At 38.1% G+C, this 24,034-nt stretch overlaps 1 protein-coding gene across 1 annotated transcript in view; it reads right to left on the bottom strand.

Moving 5' to 3' along the window:
- Nucleotides 1–24,034, bottom strand: part of LOC131434357 (uncharacterized) — a 289,695-nt gene that overhangs the window by 68,699 nt on the left and 196,962 nt on the right. The window contains exon 6 of the mRNA XM_058601025.1: nucleotides 19,016–19,277. Within this exon, the coding sequence (XP_058457008.1) occupies nucleotides 19,016–19,277 (262 nt within the window). The remainder of the gene's footprint in view (nucleotides 1–19,015; nucleotides 19,278–24,034) is intronic.

Consider the following 24,034-nt stretch of genomic DNA (forward strand, 5'->3'; position numbering starts at 1 on the left):
CCGGGTCTGTTTTCACAACGGATATCGTAATTGGCTGTATCAGCTAGCATATAAATTATTTTGTTTGGAAACCAGGCAGAGTTTTCTCATTTTCTAGGTATAACATATTTTCGGGAAGCAGCCCAGCGTTTTGAATAAGATCCTCAGATAATACCATTTTCCATTTTGCCATAGAAGCAGTGCTCTGCTCGTACCGGCGTAGTCAGGGGCCGTGTATGCACTTCATTCATCACATATGTCACGCAAATATGGCATGTTGGTGAAGCACATTTTGCTGTCTTTTCGACAGACCACTCCTGGCAGCTCTCAGGGGAACAGAACAGAACAGAAACAACTCTTGTACAAATAGGCAATGGAAATGATGTACGGCCGGTGCGGTTCCATGACGATGAACCGAGGGATGAAACGAACATTTAAAATATGTACACCTTGAGGCTGAGGTGAGTTTTTAATCCCACGGACGGTTTTTTTTGCCTGCTTCATGAGGACAGGTTTGTCCGGAATGGGGTGACGGGGTTTGCAATCGGCACCATGTACAAATATTTACTCGTATTGTGGCATTGTGTTGCGTGATGAACAACTGTTTTGCGCAAAGTGTGGACACATGGAAACCTGACCGAGTTTTGTTATCTGGCCACTCAATTTGTGACTCCGGGGTGGACCGGTCTCGGGGCGGCGGCTACCGAGAATAGCTCTAGCATTGCATCCGCCGCCATTGCAACGGGTGATTGTTCCGGCCAGTAGGACACAGTTTTTGCACTTTTGCATTTTATTCCCCCCCGGGTTGTTATCTACGGATCAATCAAATCTTCGAGTATTGTTGCTTTTGAACGTGTTTTTGATTATATATGTTTGCCTGTTTGGATTCGATCGATGTGGATTGGAAATTTTCTCGCTTTGGGCACTGTTTTTATAATTGTCAGCTCTGTCGCACAAACACTTCGGCAGCTTTTCGAGTAAAAATTTCTCTGAACACACTTCGAAAGTTGATAAGTTTGCCAGAATACTAAAAATTCAGTTCGGCAAGCGATTTTCAGCTGCGGACTAAAGAATATGTATTTCATATCATATTAAAATTATTCCCCGGTCATTTCCTTGACTAATGCGCACCAACCAGAAAGTTGAAAATAGAACACAGGAAGCAAGGATCATCACTAAGAAAGTTACTAGCTACTTTGAAAAATGTTGTTCTGATGTTGGTTTGTGTCGGCAGTATTTTCTTGCATCAAAGTTGACGAACAAAGAAGCAACCTTCCCCAGATTGGACAACAAAATCTCCTTGGCGATTTCTAAGAGTGAAGGGGCCTCATGTCGGTATTCAACATAACTTTTCGAAATCAAACCCAAATAAAATGTAAGCAGAAAATGTATAAAAAGAATGGTACCACCCAATAAAAACTTTACGCAGGTTGTAGTCTTTATTAAGGATCCTGATTCTCAGTCGGTGTTGAACAGTCGTTCGCACCGCACGCGTATAGCTCTTGACTATAGGAAGAAATCTAAGAGTGATCTGCAGTCGCCTACAAAGAAGTTTAAATATTTTCAGTGATTTTCTGTCAAAATGGAAAATTAAACCAAATGCAGCAAAAATGCAATTAATTATCTTTCCTCATAAGCCAAGAGCTTCTTTTTTTGAACCAAACAATAATCACATTCTCACATTGAATGACTTGAAATTGACATGGTCTGATCAAGCTAAATACTTAGGTTTAACGTATGACAAATAACTCATTTTCAAGGATCACATTGAAGGAATCCAGGCAAAGTGTAATAAATATATTAAATGTTCATATCCTCTTATAAACAGAAATTCTAAGCTCTGTCTAAAAAACAAATTGTTAATTTATAAACAAATTTTCAAACCATCCATGCTTTATGCAATACCAATTTGGTCAAGTTATTGTTCCACCAGGAAGAAAACGCTTCAAAGGAATAAAATTCTGAAAATGATTTTGAAGCGTCCTCCCTGGTTTAGTACAAATGAGTTACACAGACTCACAAATATAGAACCATTAGATGTAATGTCACATAATATTATAAGCAAATTCCGACAAAAATCGATGCAATCGACTAGCTCTCTGTATTAGTTGATAAGTTAGTATATAAGTTCCTTTTTCCTCATTACACAATACAAGTAGGTTTAGAATTTTCCCTCCACAAAAATCTCAGAATTGCGGAAGCAAATGATGTCTTCATGGTAATAACCAAATCATGTATATAATAGGGCTGAAAAGTCACCACTTGTGGCTGAGCACCCAATTTAAATCTTAATAATTTAATTTTAACTCATATTCCAATAAATAGTTATTAAAAAAAGTAATTTGAGAAAGGCATCATTACACCACTAGGTGGATTAAAAAAGGTTTTTACGAAGTAGGGTCATAAAAAGTTTATCTTATTTGGGATTTGGTTCCTAAAAAAAGATTGCGATATTTAGGATTTGGTACTTCAAAAGAGTTACGTAAAAAAGGTAACGCGAAAAAAGTGTACGTAAACGAAGGTTTGGATGTATTACATATAAAATTCCCATGAATTTTCTATGCAACCGTACATGCTTAGTACGTAATATTCACTTAACACGTTTCATTATATAATTATTTATCGTTAGAAGCGTAATCCGATCGGCCAATATTTACCCACGAATGGTGATTTGTTACACAGAATGATTTTTTCACTTATTATTTTTGATTTTTACATGAAATCCACTTGCTTGTTGGAGCACTTGCAACTTACTTATTTTTCCGAGATTTGCAATACGGTTCGGATTTGGTTTTGTTTACATTCGTTATGGCTTTGATAAACAGTAGCCAAGGTTCTGGTAACTGCTATTTAAAATCAATAGTTTTTCAACTTCTGTTTCCAGTTGCAAAAAAAAAAAATAATAAATGATTTCGTTTTGACATTACTAGTGAGCGGTAATAAAATTTGCGGTACAGTTTTGATAGGCGAGTCGTCGATTAGAAGTATTAGAATCGCAGTTGTGGAGCAGATGGATCAAGTAGGCCCAGTAAAGTAGTCTCACAACATAATTTGTTACACGCCAACCGTCCCGAGTAGAGTGTGAGATTAAAAAGAAAACTTAATTTGATGTTGTGCTGTTCGTATATATCGATTACTTAATTTGCTATCGTTTTGGTCGTTTTAACGGTTAAAAGATCCAAATCGAAAGCAAAAATAATGCTGTGTGACATCAATCGGAAAACTAGTTTTGCTCTCAGTGAAAGCACATTGAAAACTTAATATGATGTAGATTTTCTCGAAATGACACGTCACGAGCATAATCTAAAAATAGAACAGCTAAAAAAGGTCCCGTATAGTATACATTTAGGCGATATTACTCGCAAGCAAGAAAAAAGATTTTATGCAATCTCCATATTAGTCGCAAGCAAGAAAAAAGATTTCATGCAATCACCACACTACCGCGGAGAGAAACCGGCTTCGGAACTTAGGTGATTTGGAATGCGAACTTTTTGCGATTGCTATGGACTGTAAGTGCTAGCTGTCAGGAGATGGAAAATGTTCGGTTATATGACAAGCAGTGTTGCTTCACAAAGTTGTATGTAGTTTCTGTCAAGGCACACTCGTTGCGTCGCTTCCATCCCGCATCCAACGTGAATAGCAGTGTGGCTATTTGAGTACAGTATAAAAATGTTCTCTTTGTCCTTCTCATATCCAAAGCTATAGCATTCAAACATTATAACATTAAATTGAGTTATCTACTTGATCTCACACAACTCGAACATGTAATCACTTTGAAATACGAATTTAGAGGCTCTGAAGACCGAACGTTTTACAGTGAAGTCTTCTACAACACAGGGAACGTGAATTAGGAATCCGGCAATAAGGTATCCCAGATCATTTGTTTTATCGACTAATTGGGACAATGAACGATTATCTCGCTTCTGACCACAGATAGAACCAGAATCTCTTCAGTAAATTTTTAGTTCTTGTGTAGACTGATGAATTACGATCATTTGATGAAGAATTAGTCCTGTGACTCAAAATTATAAAGATTTAGTTAGACGATTTCTTTAGAAAAGTGTAATCCAAGATCTATTAGATGAATGATAAAACACTTCTCATAGTATCTAGCGTTAGTAAGTATATAAAGTTCTAAGCATTTATAACTAGGAGTGAGAATTGTTTTGACGAGTGTCTTCGACATAGTTTGTGGACTACTTATTAATATACAAATTAAACATATATTTTCTTGGTGGCTCCTCTAAGCCACTAAAGTATTATTAAGAATTAGCTCTAGGTTCTGAAATCTGAGACATTCAATGTTCGATGTTCGAACTTCGTAAACAATGAATTTTTCCATACTGTTGGATATAAAGTTGTGGGTATTTTCAGAACGGGTTTGGCGAGTACATTATTTTCGCCATCCAGGTCCCCGATTTCTGAATGCACTGAAAATAATGGTCTAAAAACTTTGGAATGAACTTCGCGACGTCGTATGACTACAAATATCGAATATCGATCAGCGAGATGGGATTGCCAAAGCCACTATTTAGATTGACCTGTTTCAGACAAACATGGTACCGATGATCGCCAATTTATCTAATGCCTCCCAGACGTGTGCTTTGACACCAATATTCTCGTAGTTGAAAAGAATGAGCATTATTTACGTAAAAGTGGAAAAAATGTTGAACAAAAAATCGTTTCTTCGCGGTTATGGTTGCGGTCAACTGCAGGATTTCGGCAGAATGTCAAAGCATTTTTGTAAAAGGCAACAATAATTCTTCCATTGAAACTTAACTTTGCATTTTTGTGCTGCCATTTGAAATTTGTTCAATTTCAATGGATTCACTAAGTTGATGATTTTATAATTTTCATTTTTTGAGTTTCACAAAACTTTTGCCTTTAAACAGCAAAATGATAACACAATGTGATATTAATTGAAAATTTGATGAGTCGATATCGTGTTAGGATTTCAATCTGATGTTGTTATCATAATCAAATATCAATTTGTTCTAATTTTGATGTTAGACTTTACTCGGGGTTTGTATCAATAATCTATATATAGGGTGATTTTTTAAGAGCTTGAGAACTTTTTTAAACAATAAAACGCATAAAATTTGCAAAATCTCATCGGTTCTTTATTTTAAACGTTAGATTGGTACATGACATTTACTTTTTGAAGATAATTTCATTTAAATGTTGACCGCGGCTGCGTCTTAGGTGGTCCATTCGGAAAGTCCAATTTTGGGCAACTTTTTCGAGCATTTCGGCCGGAATAGCCCGAATTTCTTCGGAAATGTTGTCTTCCAAAGCTGGAATAGTTACTGGCTTATTTCTGTAGACTTTAGACTTGACGTAGCCCCACAAAAAATAGTCTAAAGGCGTCAAATCGCATGATCTTGGTGGCCAACTTACCGGTCCATTTCTTGAGATGAATTGTTCTCCGAAGTTTTCCCTCAAAATGGCCATAGAATCGCGAGCTGTGTGGCATGTAGCGCCATCTTGTTGAAACCACATGTCAACCAAGTTCAGTTCTTCCATTTTTGGCAACAAAAAGTTTGTTAGCATCGAACGATAGCGATCGCCATTCACTGTAACGTTGCGTCCAACAGCATCTTTGAAAAAATACGGTCCAATGATTCCACCAGCGTACAAACCACACCAAACAGTGCATTTTTCGGGATGCATGGGCAGTTCTTGAACGGCTTCTGGTTGCTCTTCACTCCAAATGCGGCAATTTTGCTTATTTACGTAGCCATTCAACCAGAAATGAGCCTCATCGCTGAACAAAATTTGTCGATAAAAAAGCGGATTTTCTGAATGGACCACCTAAGACGCAGCCGCGGTCAACATTTAAATGAAATTATCTTCAAAAAGTAAATGTCATGTACCAATCTAACGTTTAAAAAAACGAACCGATGAGATTTTGCAAATTTTATGCGTTTTATTGTTTAAAAAAGTTCTCAAGCTCTTAAAAAATCACCCTGTATATATATATATATATATATATATATATATATATATATATATATATATATATATATATATATATATATATATATATATATATATATATATATATATATATATATATATATATATATATATATATATATATATATATATATATATATATATATATATATATATATATATATATATATATATATATATATATATATATAAATGGATGTAAGTTTGTATGTTTGTAACGCGATAACTTCGGAACTACTGAGCGGATTGCCACCAAACTTGGCACAGGTACTTCTTGTATTTCAGAGATGGTTTAGGGAGTATATTTATACGAGAGGGAGCGTAGCTAGTGTTATACACAAGGGGGGGAGGGGGTCATGGAAAAATTCATATAACTTGACAAGAATCGATACGTTTTGAAGATCGTAGAACCATTTTACATACACGGGCAAAATCCCGATTCAAGAAATAAGCAAAACGAGTCATGATTTGGGGAAAATAGTATATTTTCATGTTATGATAATACACCATGATTAAAGGTTCTCGGATCATGACCCAGTTGGACTGATTTCGTTGAAATTTAGGGTTTGACGTTGTTGGGCATAACTTCAGGCGTGTTTCTGCTACGATGGTAATCTTTGCAACATAAATTCAGGCGTTATGTTTTCAAATATGAATATTTTTTTAATATGAATTAAATGGGATGATGTAAAAGTGTGTGACGTATTGTTTATACGATTTCAACTAATGTCTCAAATAATGTACAGTTGAATGGCAAAACAGTGAAAAGCACAACGAATTTCTTTTAATCTGAAGCATCAACAATTTAAATATGATTTTGAACAACCACGAGACCTAAAATAAAGTGTTTACTTGCGTTCATTGCTCCAGATTTGATTTTTTCTTCCAGAATTTGGAAAACATAAACGAACTGTATGAAAATATATGTGTGAATCAAACCTCTATGTTGAATTCTTGCAAATACCGCGGATCGATTTTTCCTTTTTTGTTTTCAAAACATCGTTTGCAAAATCGTCTTATTTGAAATATTTGGGTGAATCAATTCAGCTTGTGTTCTTATATCTATGAAACAAATTAATCAAACTGGTTGAACAAAAAAAATCTAATTTTCGTTAGATGGTGCTCTTGATTTACAGTCGAAATTATTTTCCGGCTTACGTTATCTCTCGGAATATTATTTCAACAACAACAGTCACATCGAATATGCAAAAATACATTCAAATATATTCATACAAAATGTAAAACTTGTAATGTCAATTTTCGTTTCATTATCTTTATGTTGTCAATTCTCTGTCAGCCGGTGGGTAAACCAACACAGTTATAAAATGAATATGCCTCAAGATCAAGTAAAAATTTTCAATAGTTCATGCTTTTCAGTGTCTGCTTCTTGTCTTACCATTAATCTATTAAACAATCCATCACATCACTTGTCAGTAACAGAGCTGCAAATTGTCACTCATGTCAAATGACCTTGACAGACTGACTAAAATCATCGTCAACTGCAATCGGTACGATCAAAGTGTCTGTCAAATGAGATACTCGATAGTTCAATGACCAAGTAGAAGTATACTCAGTCAAAGACAGGTGACGCATTTTGTTCTCTCTCTCATTCTCCTATTCTCTGTTGAAGTAAAAAAATCCATGAGAGTACTAACAAAAACATAAATTGATAAAGTTCATTGTTATTTGTAAAAAGTCATTGGATTTCGGAGTTTATTGGTGTACATGAATTTAATTCAATGTTTATGCTGCTCGATTAATATTTAGTCACATCGTAATCAAGCAGTGACAGGAGAAATGAAGATAATATCAATCGCATCGGCAATCAATGAGCGTCCTGGTGAGTATAATATCAAGAGAATTTAAGTTATGACAGATCGGCTCTCAGACACTCAATATATGATGGTTGGTAGAGCCTGGTTGGCAGCAATCCAGTGACATAAACTTTCCAATCTTCGTCGTTCAAAGTTGCTCGTTGATAGTGACATTTAGCAGCTCTGGTCAGTAATAGCCGTTCAACCGAGAAGGTTGTGTATAGAAGCGTACAGTTTAATAACGCTGGTTGGTTTACACGCGTTAAATACGACAACGGTTGAACTACAGGTAGAGACCTGTTGGCAGCAGCCGTTAAAACGTATAGTCGTGCTGCATAAGAGAGCCCTAGTGCTGGGCCAAGCTGGTGAAGGAAACAACAAAGGGCGTTTCCCAAACTCTACCCAGGCCGCAATATACAGCCACAAGTGCTGAGCAGGAGAGTGCAAAGGCACATCGAAGAGGAAGAGTGCAAAGGCACATAGAAGCAGGAGAGTGCAAAGGCACACCGGTGCGAAGGCACTTCGGTGCAGAAGCATATCGGTGCGGAGCACTAGGAAGAAGGAGACAAGACAACTCGGTCTTTCCACTGCCATACAACACGCAGGTATACACCGGTGACCTGCGCTGGTTACAGCTGGCGAAGACGAAAGCAAATCGGAATTCGAGTGGTGCTGGATGTCAGGTAGCAGTAGCATCACATCATATTCTATCGCTACAGTGAGCTTCAGCATTGTATCAACGTCCAGATACATCCAACAAGAACATCTAGAGCAACGAGGATCTACACGGCAGTGCAACGGAGATAGACAACAATTTCAAGGTAGAAGTTTTTTCTTTTCCTTTTGATTGAGTACTGTGTAGTGTTGGTTTCAAATTTTATTTTAAAGTTTAGTTAAAAATTTTAATGTAATGGATGAATCCATGGACGTAAATCCTAGCATGAATCCGATACCCCCACGAACGAAAAAATATCAGGAGAGCTCTTCTGGGCCTTGGATAGTCTTTTTTAGACGTATATCAAAGCCATTAAACATTTTTCAAATTAATAAAGGTTTGACATCACGATACTCTTCAATCAAAGAGATCATAAAAGTAAATAACGATAAAATTCGTGTTGTGGTAAATAATTTGAAACACGCGAATGATATTGTCTCTTCGGAACATTTCAATAAAAAGTACAAAGTTTACATACCCTCCAAAGATGTCGAAATTGACGGTGTTGTTACCGAAGCGAGTCTTTCGGTAGATGATTTACTCAAGCATGGTGTTGGTCGTTTCAAGAACTCTATGCTTGAGGGTGTGAAAATACTGGAGTGCAAACAACTGTACTCAGTAGTTTATGAAGAGGGAAAAAAAGTTTATCGCCCATCAGACTCGTTTCGAGTGACATTTGCCGGGTCTGCGTTGCCGTCCCATGTCTATGTCGATAAAATTCGCCTCCCTGTTCGGCTTTTTGTTCCAAATGTAATGAATTGTACGAACTGCAAAAAATTCGGCCACACAGCTACTTACTGTAGTAATAAACCAAAATGTATTAAGTGTGAAGGGCCTCATAAAGATAATGATTGCAACAAGGAAATTGAAAAATGTATTTATTGTGGGAATAGTCCTCATGATGATATTTCAGTATGCACTGCATTTAAAGTGCACAAAGACAAAATTAAGCTTTCTTTAAAAGCACGGTCTAAGCGCACATATGCAGAAATGCTTAAAACGGTCATTGATGTCCCCCCTTTGGAAACCGAAAACGGGTTTTCAAATCTAGAGGAACCAGAGGACTCTGACTCTGACGAAAATAGTGAAGGTAATTCGTTTATCACTACCCAAGGGTCAGTTAAGAGAAAGAAGTCTTCCTCCAAATTACCAAAAAAGACACCTAAAATTTCATCTTCAAAAAAAGATCCCCGTGTTAAACAAAAAAAGTCAAAACCAAAGACTGTGCCTCCTGGTTTGTCAAATTCACAAACCAATCCAGGATCTAGTACAGAAAAAGATAATAATCCAGTGGGCTCCATTTCACAGCCACCAACAGGATTACTGAAGTTTTCGGAAATTGTTGAATGGATTTTCTCAGCATTCAATATATCTGAACCCTTAAAGACCCTCATAATGGCATTCCTTCCAATAGCTAGAACCTTTTTGAAGCAGTTATCAGCTCAATGGCCAATTGTCTCAGGTTTTGTATCTTTTGATGGATAATTTATCACCCGTCGCAAATGATACAATCACTGTCCTGCAGTGGAATTGTCGAAGCATCATGCCAAAACTTGATTCATTTAAAATATTATTGCATAGTCAAAAATGTGATGTATTTGCTTTATGCGAAACATGGCTTACTTCAAACATAGCTTTAAATTTTAATGATTTTAACATTATACGTCTCGATAGAGACTCTCCGTATGGTGGAGTGCTTTTGGGAATTAAGAAATGCTATTCCTTTTATAGATTAAACATCCCTTCAACTTCTAGTATAGAAGTTGTTGCTTGCCAAATAAACATTAAAGGCAAAGATATTTGCATAGCTTCGGTTTATATTCCTCCAAAAGCACAAGTTGGACAGCAACAGCTTAATGAAATGGTTGAAGCCCTTCCTGCACCACGATTGATTCTGGGGGATTTAAATTCGCACGGTATTATGTGGGGTTCCGTTTACAATGATAGCAGATCATCTTTAATACAAAACATTTGTGACAATTTTAGCATGACGGTATTAAATATGGGTAGCATGACACGGATCCCAAGACCTCCGGCACGCCCAAGTGCATTAGATCTATCTCTTTGCTCAACATCAATTCGACTAGATTGCACCTGGAAAATACTGCCTGATTTACACGGTAGCGATCATTTACCAATCATCATCTCAATTAGCAGTAGCAATTGCATTGCTACTTCCGCTAGTATTCCATATGATTTGACAAAAAATATCGACTGGATTAAATACCAAAGTAGTATCTCTAGTATTTTGAATTCAATGGAAGAGCCCCCTCCACTTGAAGAATATGACTTCCTCATTTGTTCGATTCTGGAGGCAGCAGAACAATCCCAAACTAAACGCTTTCCTGGGCCAACGACTAACAGAAGGCCTCCCAACCCCTGGTGGGACAAAGAGTGCTCAGAGGCTAAACTCGCAAAACAAAATGCTTGCAAGACGTTTCTAAAACGGGGAGGAGGAACTCCTCAGAATTTTGAAAAACTTATGGTTTTAGAAACCAAGTACAAGAGCATACTTCGGGCCAAAAAATGTAGCTATTGGAGACATTTTGTCGAAGGTTTGTCAAGAGATACCTCAATGAGCACTCTTTGGAACACGGCCAGACGAATGAGGAATCGTAACGTGGGCAATGAGAGTGATGAATACTCGAACCGATGGATATTTGACTTTGCTAGGAAAGTTTGCCCAGATTTTATTAATAACCCATTTTCAATGATGGAATTTTCTATAGCACTCTTGTCTTGTAACAATAACGCTCCAGGGTTGGACAGAATTAAATTCAACTTGGTGAAGAATCTGCCCGACCTCGCAAAAAGACGTTTGTTGGAATTGTTCAACAAGTTTCTTGAGCAAAATATTGTTCCACCTGACTGGAGACAAGTGAAAGTTATCGCCATTCAAAAACCGGGGAAACCAGCTTCCAATCACAACTCATATAGACCCATTGCGATGTTGTCCTGCATCAGAAAATTGTTCGAAAAAATTATTCTACGACGTCTCGACACTTGGGTCGAGACGAACGGTTTGTTGTCAGATACTCAGTTTGGCTTCCGTAGAAATAAAGGGACGAATGATTGCCTTGCATTACTTTCGTCTGACATCCAAATTGCCTTCGCTCAAAAGCAACAAATGGCATCTGTATTTTTAGACATTAAAGGAGCATTTGATTCAGTTTCCATTGATGTTCTTTCAGACAAGCTCCACCAAAATGGACTCCCAGCGGTTATAAATAATTATTTGCACAACCTTTTGTCAGAGAAACACATGCATTTTTCACATGGCGATTTGGCAACACTCAGAAATAGTTACATGGGTCTCCCGCAAGGCTCATGCCTCAGTCCGCTCCTCTATAATTTTTACGTAAATGACATTGACAGCTGTCTAGTAACCCCATGTACACTAAGACAATTGGCAGATGATGGCGTGGTTTCAGTTACTGGACCCAAAGCTATTGATCTGCATAAACCATTGCAAGATACCTTAGATAACTTGTCCGATTGGGCTGTTCATCTTGGTATCGAATTCTCTGCGGAGAAAACAGAGTTAGTCGTCTTTTCAAGAAAGCATGATCCCGCGCAGCTTCAGCTCCATATGATGGGAAGAATGATCCAACAGGTTTTAACTTTTAAATACCTCGGGGTGTGGTTCGATTCCAAATGCACGTGGGGAGGACACATTAGGTTTCTGATAACAAAATGCCAACAAAGAGTAAATTTTCTTCGAACAATAACAGGATCTTGGTGGGGTGCTCATCCGGAAGATCTAATAAAATTGTATCAGACAACGATACTTTCAGTGATGGAATATGGATGCGTTTGCTTTCGTTCCGCTGCAAACTCTCATATTATCAAACTGGAGCGAATTCAGTATCGTTGTTTGCGAATTGCTTTAGGGTGCATGCATTCGACACATACAATGAGTCTTGAAGATCTGGCGGGAGTTCTTCCATTAAAAGATCGATTTTGGGAGCTTTCATCACGCCTGCTAATAAGATGTGAGGTGCTGAATCCCATGGTAATTAATAATTTCGAACGACTAGTCGAGCTTCGATCTCAAACAAAATTCATGACAGTATATTTTAACCATATGTCACAGGAAATCAACCCTTCAAGATATATTCCTATCCGTGTCAGCCTCCTAAATGTCCCTGACTCAACTTTATTTTTCGATACATCCATGCAGCGCGAAGTGCGTGGAATCCCGGATCATCTACGTTCGACGGAAATCCCAAAAATATTTTCAAGTAAGTTCAGGCATATTGACTCTGAGAAAATGTTTTACACGGACGGATCGCGAATTGAAGAAGCGACAGGGTTTGGTATGTTCAACAATAATGTTTCGGCCTCATTTAGGCTTCAAGAACCTGCATCTGTTTATATAGCAGAGCTAGCAGCAGTTCATTATAGTTTGAGTGTAATCGTCACATTAATTCCAAACCATTATTTCCTCTTCACAGATAGTCTGAGTGCAATTGAAGCCATTCGCTCAAACATGACTGGCAAGACTGAACCGTTTTTCCTGGGCAAAATAAAACAGTGCCTGAACGACATATTGAACAATAATTATCTAATCACTATAGTCTGGGTCCCGGCTCATTGCTCCATTCCTGGCAATGAAAGAGCCGATATTTTAGCCAAACGTGGTGCTATTGAGGGTGAAATTTATGAGAGACCAATTGCTTTCAACGAATTCTATAGCTCGTCTCGCCAAAGAACACTTGCCAGCTGGCAAGCTTCTTGGGATAAAGATGATCTGGGTCGGTGGATGCACTCAATTATTCCGAAAATATCGACAAAGGCATGGTTCAGGGGACTGGATGTGAGTAGAGATTTCATTCGTGTGATGTCCAGACTCATGTCCAATCACTACACGTTAGATGCACATCTCCTTCGAATTGGGCTCTCCGAGACTAATCATTGTGCTTGTGGCGAAGGTTATCGAGATATTGATCATGTCGTTTGGACATGCGTGGAGTATCGTGATGTCAGATCTCAACTAATAAATTCTTTGCGTACCCAAGGTAGACTATCCAATATCCCAGTTCGAGACATTCTTGCTTGTCGTGACCTTTCATACATGAAACTTATTTATCATTTCATAAAGAAAACTGGAGTTTCAATTTAATAAAGGCCCCTTTCAAGACTTAGTTCTGATCCCAGCTGCGTCCATGAGTTCAACCAATAGCTAAATTAGAATAAAAATAATGTAATGATACAAACAAACTCGAAACAGTTTATGAAATTATTAACAAAATGTCTGAAAATAACAGCTTATTTTATAATTTATAGAAGTTATTCGTTTGGTTCAAATAATATTTCCGAGTAGATTTCATAATTAATGACGAGTTACCTAAGATGATATTTAAGTAATAAGAGAATATGTTTTAATAAATGCAAAACGTTGTGACTATGTTAGAATTAAATTAGGATAAGAATATTATGTAAAAGTGATGCTACGGCGAAGAAAAACTTATGTAAACTGCCTTAAGAAATAAACGTATTTATGAAAAAAAATCACATCACTTGAGGCAGAGGGTTCAAAGTGATATCCGGATAGAAAATTGGAGTTACGAGCTTCAAAAGAAATACTACCCTCAAGTAACGCATTATCGGACCATGATTAATTTTCATGGGAGAAGACTTTTTGCTCATAATTTCATGAGAAGTTAAAATGATTGATTTCATGATTTTCTAATCATGACAGCAGTAACGGATTTCTTTCCGTGCACCTTAGATATGACTATATGAGGGGTGGATGTAGCAAGTGCCTTTAAAAAGAGGGATGTAATGTTTGTAATGGCATAGCTCCGGAATCACTGAACGGATTGCTATCAAACTTGGCACATGTACTTCTTGCTCTTCAGAGATGGTCATAAGCGTATTTCTATGGGGGAAGAGAGCGTAGCAAGTGTCATAACCAAGGAGGGGTCATGGAAAAATTCATGTAACTTGATGAAAACCCATATTTGTTGAAGATCTTAGAAACATTTTGCATACCGTAGATATAATTTAATAGGGGATGGATGCAGCAGATGCCTTTAAAAAGGGGGGTGTAATGTTTGTAATGGCATAACTTCAAAACTACTTAACGGATTTCTATCAAAACTGGTACATATACTTCTTGCTCTTCAGAGATGGTTATAAGAATATTTCCATGGGGGGAGGGAGCGTGGAAAGTATCCCTCACAAAGGTGGTCATTAAAAATATTATCTAATTTGACGAGAATCGGTACTTTTTGAAGACACTTTTTGCACAACTTAGATAAGATTATAAGGATATTATGTGGGGAGAGGGTGTAGTAAGTGCCTCTAAAAAGGAGTGTAATGTTTGTAACGGCATAACTCCGGAACTATTGCACGAATTGCTATAAAATTTGGTACAGTTATTTCTTGCTCATCAGAAATAGTCATAAAGGTGTTTTTATAGGGGAGGAAGCGTAGCAAGTATGAATAAAAAATCATAAAATTTGACAAGAATCGATTATTTTTGAAGATCATGCAAACATTTTTCATACCTTAGATATGATAGATATAGGGAGTGGATGTAACAAGTGCATTTAAAAAAGGAGATGTAACGGCATAGCTCCGACACTACTGAACGGATTGCTATCACACTTGGCATAGCTGCTTTTTGCTCTTCAGAGATAGTTGAAAGGGTATTTTTATGGGGGAGAGAGCGTAGCAGCTATCCTTTACAGGGGTCATGAAAAAAATTATTCAATTTGACCAGAATCAATACTTTTTGAAGACCATAGATACTTTTTGTGCAACTTAGGGTATTCGTGTTGGGTGGATGTAGTACATCCCTCTAAAAAGGGGATATAATGTTTGTAACGGCGCAACTCCGGATTTACTGAATAGATTGCTATCAAATTTGGCACAAAGAAGCTCTTCAGAAATGATCATTAGGACATTTTCAGGGGGGAAAGTGTGTAGGAAGTGTCCTTAACATGGGGGGAGAGGGTCAATGACGAAATTCGAAGAGCATCGATAAATTTTTTTTATAAAACAAGAGAGTGGCAAGAATTTCAAGGTCGCATTTTTCTTTAAATAATTTCAAAAGATCTGGTTCCATTTTGCAGGGGAATTCAAAGAACTAAGGGAAAATAATCTTTGTCTGCCTATGAACGTGAGTGTATTCAAGTCTCAGCATAACTACAAAACAACTGAACGAATCGCTACCAAGTTTGGCACATGTACCAAAGGTGGAAATCGATATTTTTTGAAAAGCAGATACTTTCTACACTACTCAGGGTAATCATGAAGGAGACCTGTAGTAAGTTCACTGACAAAAAGAAAGGTAAATAAAAATATAAGGTTATTTAGAGGGTGAGAGAGTGGAGTAAGTGCCCCGAACATGGAAAGTGAAAGGGAAAATTGATCGGGTTTTACGAAAAATTGGTACAGTATATTTCTAGCAACTAAGTGAGGTTCACAAAAATATTTACAAGAGTGAGGGGGAATAAGTATTCTCAACATTGATCTGAATTGACGAAATCATACAACCAATGTGCATTTTATTATGTAAATTGAAAAAACTGTCGACTCAAGGTAATGGAAATAAGTTTACAACAACATTTGTACTAACTGAATCGTTATTCCATAAGTTTTCCTCCCCGATGAACGGCCAAAATAGTTAAAGCCTTGATAAAATAAATTATTTAAAAATGTTATTCTATAGTACTAAAGTATTTATGATCTTAAAAAACCTTTCGTTATAAAATAATCATTAGCAGACGGAAAATTTTGAACAATTCATGATGTCATAAAATTTTTATAAAGAGGAGGGAGTAGCAAGTGATTATATCCATGGAAGCCAAAGGCATTGTAGATCGATTGTGACGAGGAACTACGGAAGTACGATTTATAGAAAGGTGTTTTAAATGTTCCTAACAAAAGGGTTCAAATATAAAACTGACCCAATTTGTCGAGAATACCATGAAAATTACGATTATTGTGAGATCTGAGATGGGATGGGAGTATTGTTCAATCGAGTTGCGTCTAAGTTATGTTTCACTACAAGAGTATTTCACTAAGCAGGACAACTTCGAGAATTTTTTTCGGCCTTCCCTTCACGAAATATTTCCGAGCAACGCCGGGTAATTCAGCTAGTCTATCAGGCCCGTACCCAGGATTTCGTTTCGGGAGGGGCCCACACATAAGAAATAATGCATTTAACTGATGATTCTTGTGTCTTAAGTAGTCTTTGTTTTTTTAAAGCAAGCAAGCAAGTAACCATAAATTTAAGTAAATTTGTACTCACATATTTATGATTGGACAATGAGGAATTGAAGCAAGAAGTTATATGTGTCAAAGGAAAGTGATCGATTTTTTACATTTTATCATATAGTCCCACAGTTCGGTTTCGACTTCTGGTTCCGGAAAAACTAAGTGATGAGTTTTAAAACCTTCAATTTTAAAGGTGTGTTTTATGTAAATAGGACGTTCCTATGTGTTCACGATGTAAAAAGAAACAAATATTTTGACACTATTCAAGCTCTTCTGGTTTGCAAAATTTGTTGATTTAAATAAATTTATATTCAAATGATCCTATTTAATTTCATCGAGTCATCTTCCATGTCTGGATCAGAGATGTCAGACCCAGGGATGCCAGGTTCACAGATTAATCTGTGTTTCACAGATTTTCAACTTTCTGCACAGATTTAAAAAATGGCACAGATTTTCACAGATTTTTGGAAATTTTCACAGATTTTCACAGATTTTCACAGATTCTGAAATTAATCACATTAAATTTTTTGCTCACCAAAATGATTTCGATTACCTGTTTTTACTCTCCAAATTGATTCCGATCTGCTTTTATGGTCCGGGAAACGTGCACAGATTTTCACATACAGGTTTTTGGCTTGAGCACAGATTTTTGAAAAAATGACCTGGCATCCCTGGTCAGACCTGCAGATTTGTTTGTAAATCAGCAGGTTTATAAAATAAGCTGCAGACATGTTTTAGTTGCAGACGTTTGTGAAAATTTACAGACTTTTGAAATCGCCGCGTTCTTTTTTTGTTCACTATACCAATTCCTTACAGCATTCTTTGAAGAAAACTTCGCAGAATGCTCAGACTTTTTACAGACTTCTTCAACCTTGCATGAATATATTTAAATTTTTACTTTGCATCTATGGTCTGGTTACACAGGGTGATGAGTATAAAAATTTAAATTCGTCATTGGGAGTGACGATGCTACAACAGAAAAATCTTCTTAGTAGTAGTTAAAAACCCAAAATGGAACTCACTTAAATTTCTCAGAGATGACTAGGACGATTTGCACAAATGTAAGAATGGATGGTCTTATGGATTAATAGAGTGTACTTTGTCTCGAAAAACCGATCTTCAATCGCTCAAATAATGCATACTTATACTTGTTGTCGAAGGTGTTTTTCGAACAACGAACAACGTGGTAGTCCACGAAAAGTATACCGAGACAAACCCAAAAACCGATTTCGTAACCATTCCGCCCAATTGGCTAAATCGCCTACCTAGGTCGCTTCGGAGCACTCGTACCGAATTCAGTCTATTGTCGGTTAATCATTCTGTTCTCTGGTGTATAATAATGGATCCAGACTTCGTCAACAGTAACTAACCGACATCATCATCATCAGCATAGGCGGACAAGCTTCCGAAGTGTGCTCGCGTTCAACGTTTTAATCCTGAGTATGCAAGTGCGGCATCCAGCGGCAGGACATCTTTTTCATTCGCAGAATCTTGTTAAAATTATGATTATTCTGCTCAGTACTAATCCTCATGGAACTTTCTGGTCATTCCGTACCATTTCCTTTAATTTTGACATTGATTGTAATCACTGTGAAAATCGACTTTTGAGCTTCGAAAAGAATTCGATTGGGTTATCTGAAACTGGTTGGTAAAATCTTCTAATTAACAGATCTTGTTAGTTGATGACTCATTTCTGTTCTTGATTCTGGAAATAGTGATTATGGTGGCTTGTACCCAGGAGGGGCTCAAAGATTAAAAAAATAATGTTACTGAAGATTTCTTATGTACCTAATTTTCGGTGTGCCTTTTACGGGTGTTTTTAACAGACACTATAAACTTTCCACTGGAACTGTTAATGTGTTACATTTCTTAACGTTTACTGTCTTTTTTTTCTGTAACACATGTCTGAGATCTTCTAAATAATAATATATCTGTTTTTGATTTCGGGAGGGGCCAGGGCCCCTCGGGCCCCCCTCTGGGTACGTGACTGTAGTCTAGTATTCATATTTTGCGCTTCAGTGGGCAAGCATTGCACAACTCGATACGTGCCAAACAATCATTGAAGATCTAGTACGCATTGAGTGGATAATTTCCAAATTCAAACAAAACGAGGGAAAGTCAGAGTGGATAACATTTAAAAAAAAAGAACATAACGTGGCCATTACAACAAAAACTAAAAAAAATTGCGACTCTTCTAATGGTTACTATTGGTATCTAAACCCAATATTTGTAATTCTTATTACCACAAAATATAGTGAACCCTTCCGCTACTGCGGAGAAAATGTAATGAGTATTCAAAACCTACCTTGGTAAATAGCAGCAACTGGTTGGGTTTGATAGACTGGAGCCGGTTCCTGTGACATTGGTGGTTCCTTGCGAAGTGTTGTGACGAACGGGAACTGGTCTGGCTGTTGATAGTGCGACTGCTGCTGCTGCTGCTGGAAGATACCTTCTGGATGGTGCTGCTGCTGCTGTTGTACGGTCGCTAGTGGTTGGAAAGCTTCCGTTGCTTGCGGTTGATACTGTTGATGTTGTTGTTGTTGTTGCTGTTGAGTTGACGGGTCAGACTGCACCGGTTGGCGCGTGCAAGAGGAAGAAAAATAAGAACAAGAAAACACAACATCATCATCATCTGTCGGATCGCTTCGGGGGAGGCGGCAACTTCGAGGCGAGAGTTAAGTGCGTTTTGTTTAATCTAGTGGAAGATAGCACAAGGAGCGACAGTGTGAGAGACAGAGAGAGAGAGAGGGGGACGGGGTAGAAAGGTAAACTTTTCGCGCGTTGTGCCTGGCTGTTTTTTTTCCTGCACAAGGAGGTCGCTGAGAGTAGTATTGCATATTTTAGCGCGCCACATACAGAAGGTGGAGGGTTAGAGGGAAATTCGCCAGCTCGCTTCTCGGTCGACCAGCGAGCGAGCGAACAAAAGAGGGAAAGTAGAAGTATAGCATTTCTGTTAATTATATTCCTTTATTAAAGTTGACAGTTTCTTTTGGTTGTTTTGAATATTTGAGTGCACCTCCGAACACGGAACGGAATCTTCTGCTGTCTGCTGAAAGATCCACCGGGGAGGTTTGATGTAGAATGTTAAATTAGGTGAAAGTTTAAGTGATGTGTTTTGAGCGGAGAAAATGTCACGAAGGGAATGGGGTTGAATTCGAGCGGTTCTAGAACTTGCGGATGGTTATTCGTGTCAAAGGCAATGGTCTGTCAAGTCAAACGGTGCCAGGTTATACAGGTGACATAGCCAACGGGACGAGAAATGTGAATACGAATCAAATTATATCGAAACCATTAGATGAGTTCGCATTTGTACATTGAACATAGAAGAAAAATTATGGACCATTTTGAATAGCTGAATTCATTCCTTTCCATTGAAAAATGTTCGTTTCGAATAAAGGAATGCACGGGTACCGGATCATGACGGCTAGGGTTCCTGATTCTGTCGGTGATAGTTTTCCCCACTGTCAGTGAAGACTCAAGCACTTGACATCCCTAATGAAACTTGGTCTCTTGGTGGTGGAAGATCGTAACATACAATGTACTGTACCCGACAAGGCTAATGAAGCGTAGCTAGATATTTGCATTCAGTGCGAAATATATTCAGCATACACACACACACACATGAACACTGACATCCGGCAAAGAGTTGTATTGTAGATGAAAATTTTGTTGCCAGTACCGAGCGACGCTGGCGAAGGTGTGTGGATTCCAAGTCTCAGTAGAACCACTTAAGAGACCACACAATGAGTATGTGATAAGCTTTTCACTATTTTGGTTAGAAATTTGAATGTGTGTGTGTGTGTGGGAGGGTTGGCAGTCTCCTAGAAAAAAAGTTGATATAATTTAATTCAATTTATGACTCGGGTCCCGCTGGTAGTGCCGACTGCACACAATGTCTGTGCCAAGATGTGTGCACACATGGTTGGAAGCAGTTTGCGTGGTGCATGGGAATTTTTGCGGTTAGACAGGTTCAAAGAGCATGAATAGTTTCAGTGCGTCATATTAGAAATACGTGGGGGGTGGGGTTCTCGGTGCAGCAAACGGTTCGGATAGACATTTTCTCTTCCGTGCCGACAGAGCCGAGCACACAGCAAACTGTGTTTCTGTTTTTCCGCTCATGGTTCCACGGTCAGAGGCAAAACACGAACGGAGGTGCATTCTAGACAACGTCGCCGTTGTCGTCATCCCCGGTGCCGTGTTCGTTGGCACGCGCATCTCTCGCATTGGTCTCTCAGAAGTTTTGTGTGTAATGAATTATTTATGTTGAACTATAAACTACAGCGAATATGTTTGAATAGTTAAATTGTAGCTGCAAATTTAATGACCACTCTCCGTTGTTGGCAGTGGGGTTGTGGTTTTTCGGCGACGAAGCAAGTGTAATACAGACATCTCCGGGGAACCGGCCCGGACCGGCCGTGAAGGATCTCGCTAATCTCGCTACCAACAAGCTGTGAGTGGAAAGCTCCATTGCATGTTCGGATCCCGTGGTGGATTCTGACTGACGGGGGACTTTCCCACATATTCATCGTATCAAGCCCGGCTAGTAACAGTTGTTGTTTGTGTGTCAGCTGGAACTGTCTGGGGATTTTATGCAAGTTCTGAAGTAAAGACGAGTTTCGCGGGAATCAGGTTCAGGTTTGTTCGCCCGAGGGATGCTATCGTTAGGAAGCTTATTTCGGTTTAATGTCTAAATTGGCATCCGATTATCACTTCCTTGCCGGCCACCTCGTGATCAGTGGAGACTCGGAATTCACTTTAATATAGGAAAATCGACAGCTTTGTGAAACATGTTGTTTATTTTTCATGCTCATATCAAGTATGATATGACAGCTTGAAAATCAAAATCTTAAAAGTTCATTTGATTTTCACATGTGAAAAAATCAGTTCAAGAGATTTTCTGAAAAAAACTCAGTGACCTCCGAGGTTTTCAGTCATGAAACAGGCATCCACAAAACTCTCTTTGTTGTGTCAGCAAAATTTGATGATATATTTTCACCGGCAGAAACTTTCACTAAAGAGATAATCGAAAAGGAGAAGAATTTGCGATGTTATTTCGATGCTGAATTTCAACTGAGCTTCAGTTCGACACCGAAATGTTATTATTATTTACTTAGTCTTCGATAATTTACATCGCACAGACACCTAATTACTAATTCTTAATCTAAACATATTTTTGGACACATTGAAATCAAATTTGTCGTAAACTTCGTTAAAAAGACGGCATCATACATAAAAAGGGTTGTGTTGTCCATATTGAGTGCGATGGATTGGCAGCCGTAGAAATTGCACACGTCGAGTTCGTCTTAATGGAGCAAAAAAACGGCAATTTTCATAAAAGCTCTGCGCAGTCAATGTTGTTAGCTATTGTGTCGAATATCAGGAGTCGCTGCAAGACCTGTCTCCGGCTTTCCAGTGTTGGTAGATTGATGAGTCGACAGTGATCCTCGTAAGAGGGGAGATGAACGGGATCCGACCAAGGCAGTAGACGTAGTGCGTATCGTATGAAGCTCCTTTGCACGCTTTCAATTCTTCTGATATGGACACGATGGAACGGTGCCCATACCGGAACGGCATATTCTAAAATACTGCGAACAACTGAACAGTACAAAGTTTTCAGGCAATAGATGTCTTCGAACGACTGTGTATTCCGACGGATGAAACCCAACATGGAAAAGGCCTTTGCGGTGATTAGTGCGACGTGTTCCGAGAAGCGTAGTTTGTTATCCAAATAGACTCCAAGATCCTTTATTATAGTGACTCGTTCAATACTTGTTGTGGAAATTTTATAGTCGAAAACAGTTGAAGTACGTAAACGAGAAAATGTGACAGCATTACATTTACGAATGTTGATCTCCATACCATTGATATTACACCAATCGATAAGTGTTTCAATATCAGATTGCAGTGCGTAACAATCCAGTGTAGATATAATACTGTGAAAAATCTTCAAATCGTCCGCGTATAATAATTTTGGGGATTTCATCACCTTGCAGAGATCGTTGATAAATAGAACGAATATTAACGGACCAAGATGGCTTCCTTGTGGTACGCCCGAAGATATATCGAACGATGACGATGTTATGTTTCCTATACGTACGAAAGCGCTGCGTCCAGTCAAGTATGTCCAAATCCACTGAGTAAGCCAATCTGGAAATCCGAGTTTTTTTTAAATTTTTCAACAGCAAGACGGTGAGGGACTTTGTCGAATGCTTTTGATAAGTCGACGTAAATGGCATCCACTTGCTGCCGTTTCTGCATTTTCTCGATTAAACCGGAAACGTAGCACATCAAGTTTGTTGTTGTAGAACGTTTTCTTACAAAACTGTGTTGTTCTTCGGCGATTATGTGATGAACAGAGTCATATATGGCATCATGAACCATGCTTTCAAGTATTTTCGGTAAACAGCTGAGGATTGAAATTGAGCGATAATTTTTCACATCGTGAACACTACCACTCTTGTTTCGGGCAGGATTTAATTTTTATATTTTCATCAATAAAAAACTCTCTTCTGAAAACATTCGCAACAAAAATAATAACTGCGATATTTTCGGTGCACGTAGGGTGGCTGTTTTAATTCCAGCTGATTGATTACACCGCACTATTTAGATTAAACCCAATAAACGCTTTGTCCCGGGTTGGCGGCTCAATGCATAGGACGCTGATCTTACAAACAGTAGGATCCATAGTACTAGCCATGCAATCATTCTGTACGCTAGGAATCGGCGGCGAAGTCTGTTGAAGCAGAAAGGCTAAATTCCACGAAAGGAATGTGTTGTGCATGTCTCGAAAACACAGCAGGCGCAGCGTTTGAATGTCGCGTTTGCAAAAGCGCGTTTGAATTGGCGTAGCGATAGCCTGCACTCCTGTTACCTCTGCGTATGATATTCAAGCTAAATTTGTTATTAGTTTTCATTCAGCTGCATAACTTTCTTCTTGTTTGGTATTTTATTAATGTTTTTATTAACATCATACTATTGATAATCACAGCACTTGCTGCTCTTATTGATGATTTGAATCCTCCACCACGGTATTGCTGAATAAATTTCGAATACATCACCACTATTGATCTCCTTATCAAGAGAGCATCAAATTGCAAGAACATATAATTTAGCATTTCAACCACCCTACGCGCACGGAACATTTTCAGAAAGGTTTAGTTTTCAATGAGTATCTTGCATGTAACAAATCACTAGTGAGTTTTCCGATCGATGATTTTTTGTCGTGATTACGACTTACTTTACTATGAGGCGCCTTTTCAAAATTCGCCCAGTGGAAGAATGGGTAGAACTCAATCGTGAATATCTCGAGTTTTACCAAACGCAA

This window comes from Malaya genurostris, chromosome 3 (assembly GCF_030247185.1).
Source record: "Malaya genurostris strain Urasoe2022 chromosome 3, Malgen_1.1, whole genome shotgun sequence".
NCBI lineage: Eukaryota > Metazoa > Arthropoda > Insecta > Diptera > Culicidae > Malaya > Malaya genurostris.